This window comes from Anneissia japonica, unplaced genomic scaffold, assembly GCF_011630105.1.
Source record: "Anneissia japonica isolate Jap-2015-1 unplaced genomic scaffold, ASM1163010v1 scaffold750_len1593409_cov174, whole genome shotgun sequence".
NCBI classification, from domain to species: Eukaryota; Metazoa; Echinodermata; class Crinoidea; order Comatulida; family Comatulidae; genus Anneissia; species Anneissia japonica.
Window position 1 is genome coordinate 57,469 of NW_022756705.1, and position 4,636 is coordinate 62,104.

The window sequence follows — 4,636 nt, forward strand, 5'->3', positions numbered from 1 at the left end:
AAGATATAACATTCTTCACAATGTGACTTTTTTGAAGCATAGATTTTATTAAAACACAAATTTTCGGGAGCACCTGCTCTCCTCTTCAGGGTTACAATCGCAGATTCCTCTACCTTAACGTTTAAAAACTTATTTATATATATTTACAACTTATTTATATATATTTACAGCATTACCGACGGTTTAGCGTGTATCTCTATCATATCTTTATATGACAGTAACATAAACCTCATCGCACCACCTTCATAACAACCATAGTCAGTATTATCACCATCAACATATTTCTTGAGCAATGTTCAGATTCATATTTGATGTTGATAACTGTGTTTTAATTTTGTTCTAGCTAAAGACGATGGTATCTACATCCTAGTCGGAGCAGCATGTGCTGGCTTTATCATTTTGATCGTCTTTATCATTCTCTCTGTCTTCCTATACAAACGGTATGCATTCGTTAATAATTTGTTTTAAAATTCGTTCTAAAATACACATTAGATTGTTAATTCCTGTTGAGAATTTAGAAGGAGGTTATAATATAAATCCAGATATACTGCGGATGGTAGATACACTACCTTATATTAGTTATAAAAAGATTTAAAAAAAAAAAAAAAAAAAAAAAATTTCCCATTACTCCTAAGCTATGAGGCAAATTTTGTTTAGTTCTCTCTTTTTTGTTTTAAATATTTTCAAGATATTGAAGGTTAATGTATGGATGCCACACCTAACAAATGATTGGCTATTTATACCAGCGTTCCGCAAACTTTTTACTTCACGGCCTATTTACGATTCCAGGCACCAAGCCGCGGCCCAGCAGCCCAGCCGCGCCAGGGACCAACATACCAAAATCCTGGCAAGAACTTTTGATCATGAAGCCTTCATGTATATACAATATTTTGATATCATTTTCTGTTCTCTCAGTGATAACATTTTATTGTATACAAATTAAATATTATTTTATTAAATAAATAATACCGTACATTTCACCTCCCCCCCCCCTCCAACAATTGTTGATTGTTTCTTCTTTCTACCATGTTTCAACCAAACACGGTTCAGCCACACACGTCATAGCAGGGTGTAGCCACGAGAAGTGAAATGGTCAGGTTGCGAGCGAAGCGCGAGCACTGATGATTGGGGCTAGGGCCGCCAAGGGCCTCGGGGTCGGGGTTCCGGGGCCATTAAACTGTAATATTATTGTAAACCATTACCCTGTAATATTATTAACATTACGCCATTAAACTATAATATTATTGTAAATCATTAAACCGTAATATTATTAAAACTAAGCCATTAAACTGTAATATTATTAACTAAGACCAATCAACATACATAACATAAAACATGTACATACATAATATCAAAATTATTATTAATCTTTCCTCGTCGGTGCTTGCATAAAACGTGATTTGGATTTAACATGATGATATTGATAAACAATCTAAATTCTCTGTACAATATTATGCTAAAAATTGTTCCCATGTGCCTTTATTTTATCCACCACAGCCAACTTATATTCTAGATTATCAGAAAGAGAGTGCTCAATGCTAAATAATAGATAATTAACAGAAGAAATGTAAACTTGCTTACTTCATACTTTTAATCCACTACAGTTACTATAATGCATGTATAAAATATGGATATATATTTTCATCAATGCCGCTGCTTAACACTGTGGTGTGTTTATATATTATCAACTACGGTAATGATCTTGTAGGCCTTACTGGCGATCCTTTAATGTCAATGCGAGTATATGCGCAATGCCATCGGCCCCAGTAATAGTAGTATTGGTGGTATGACGCTCGCTTCACATTTTTCGAACAATTGATATTGAACTTTTCCATTGTTAAGCTATGTCTCTAGGAGCCCTACATAATTATTTCATTATTTGCGCAATTTTTTAATGCATATTTTATTTTAAACTTGTATATCTTACCAGATGTGGAAGGAATAAATATACAAAAGCTAAACCGGAACCAAATTATGACGATGAAAAAGGTGATATCAGCGGAGCACGTTGGGTATTTACTGACGGTAATCAAGATTGGTTGTACGATGGGGCTGAAGATGATGATGATAAACAATATGTTGGTCCGTTAGTAGGTAAAACGGGCAAACGGCAAAGTTTGATGGACAAACGTTATGTACATGATAGCGAAACATTTGGAGGCGTAAGTTCACTAACAGCCCCGAAACGCCCCAATCTTGTGATCAGTGAAAGTGCTGGGAGTTTAGAAGGAATGACGTTTGGAGAAGAAGAGAATACGAATTCGCAATATATAGATGACACAAGAACTGATGATATAGCCGACAATAGTGTTGGCAACATAAGAAGTAGTGTTGGATTAGAAGAGTTCCAGCCTTCCAATACAGATAATGTTCAATCAGAATTAAACGTCCAGTCCGACAATGACTTTGAAATGAATCTGCTTTCGAAAGCACATCCAAACAATAACGGAATAGAAACATAGAATAACCACAGGCCTACGATGATTTGTGATTGAGATGCACAACTAACTGTATTATTTTATCTACCGTATTATTGTTTGAAAAATGAAATATTATTTTGTTTTCAACCAATCACCAGCTTCTCACTACCCAAAACATATAAGTATTTATATTTATATATGCAGATATTATTCTCCTGAAGACAATTGAAGCAACTCAATTCTCAAGCAACAACAGTTCTTTTCAGAACTATCTACGTGGTGTACCACAAGCATTAAAATATATATTATTATTTCGCCATGCAAACCTTCAAAAAAGATCTTATCATTTCGTCATTGCAGATAATATAAGGAGGAAAAGTGCATCGTATCCGCCCTGCAGGCTAGAATTCATATGGTCATGTCATTATAGTAGGCCTAGTAGTAGTAGTAGTGGTGGTGGTTGGTGGTGGTGGTGGTAGTGATAGTGGTAGTGGTAGTGGTACAGGACTGGTAGTAGTAGCCTAGTACTGTATGTTGCCACATTATGGCTATACAAGACTAATCTAGAAAATGTCTACGCGTCTAGGTCCGACATATTGTGATATTATTTTTAATTTTACAATGTCTCCTTACATAGGCCTATGTGCCATTTATTATATTATTATATTTATAGTTAATAAAATAATAGTAAAGAAAAATACGATTAGGCCTACGTCATTGATTTTAAAAATGTTGATCCGATCATAAATATGTAGCAGCATGTTTTTTTTTTTGTTTTTTTTTAACTGCAATGAACGATTATATTCTTAAATAATAAATTCATTTTTTTATATTTACAAAATTAGAAATCGGATTAGGAACAGGCATATATGAATATAATATTAACATCGATTATTTTACTGAAATTATCGATGTTAATATTATATTCATTTAATATTAACATCGATTATTTTACTGAAATTGTAAAATTATCGGTGCAGAAAGAATTTAGGTAAAATTGTAAATATTGTCTTTTTTATTTTCCAAATAGGCCTACTGTATATTTTTATGACGAATCAAACACAATTGCGCTTAATGATTTATATATTTTCGAACAGAAAACAAAACAGGACAGTCTTTTACAAGAAAACACATCATTATAAATTAAAGATCAACATGAAAATGAAATTACAAGATAAAATGTAGACGAAAATGTTATAAACATAATACTACTAAGTATTATTATTTTGTATTATTGGAAAAAAAAATAAAAATCTGTAAAACTTTAAAAATCGTCTGCAACGTGTTCTTGATTCATGCGAGAAACTGAATTCTTGTAGGTAGGCCTACGAATATTACAAACCAGCAATTCCACGGTTACTCGCATCACTTTGAGCAAACCAATGTTACTCTTTGCTCTGTAATTTTCATATACCTAGTGGTGTAACGCCTATGCACTCTCGTGCGGCGGTCCGCGGGGCCCTCGACCCATAATTTTAAGTATGAGTGCCATTTCCGGCCATTAGAGGAGCCGTAATCATAAATTTTCATAGGTCTCGAGTGGCAAGCCCATCAATCGGGCGTGTTTGCACACCGTCCGGACCGCTTCCAGTCCGCTAGCCAGAATTTAATACGCAGACGATCCGCTCGAGTCTGCCCGGCCTAGCCAAGCACGCGTTTGCCACGAACGCCTTTTACCATCATTTGAAGGACGCCCTCTAGAACATGCTAGTACTCTTCGACATAACGTGGTAACTCCCAAAGTTACTCATTTTTAAAGTGTTCTTAGTGTAATATAGTAGTAGTAGGCCTATACAGAATAATTTTATGAAAGATATAATTTTCATGAAAAATCCAGATACACTACAATAATGCACACATCTGCACATTAAAGAACATAAGATACAATTTAAAAAAAAATTTTTTTAAAACACCTGTAGGCCTATATAAGGCAGTAGACACACGCTCCCGCTGGGAGCCTATTTTTGAGTTATGTGCCCAGAAGTATACACACACATACAGACAGGCAATCAGTCATACACACACACAAAGACGCACACTATTGCAGTACTCGAGAGTAAAAATACAAGAAAAACAAAAATGAAATCATGATAACGAAAATTATGACCTAAAATAAATTGGAAACCAATTCTGATTCTGATTCTCTAGTAGTAGCCTATATTCCTGAACATTTTTGAGCTTCATTTCAACTATAATGGTGATGTGACGATGAGGAA

At 34.4% G+C, this 4,636-nt stretch overlaps 1 protein-coding gene across 1 annotated transcript in view; it reads left to right on the plus strand.

The window, feature by feature from the left end:
- The window catches only part of LOC117124383, a 6,148-nt gene extending 3,515 nt beyond the window's left edge, over positions 1-2,633 (plus strand). Inside the window, exons 3-4 of the mRNA XM_033270610.1 lie at positions 344-440; positions 1,931-2,633. Of these exons, the coding sequence (XP_033126501.1) occupies positions 344-440; positions 1,931-2,462 (629 nt within the window). The 3' untranslated portion in view covers positions 2,463-2,633. The remainder of the gene's footprint in view (positions 1-343; positions 441-1,930) is intronic.
- The last annotated feature ends 2,003 nt before the right edge of the window (positions 2,634-4,636 follow it).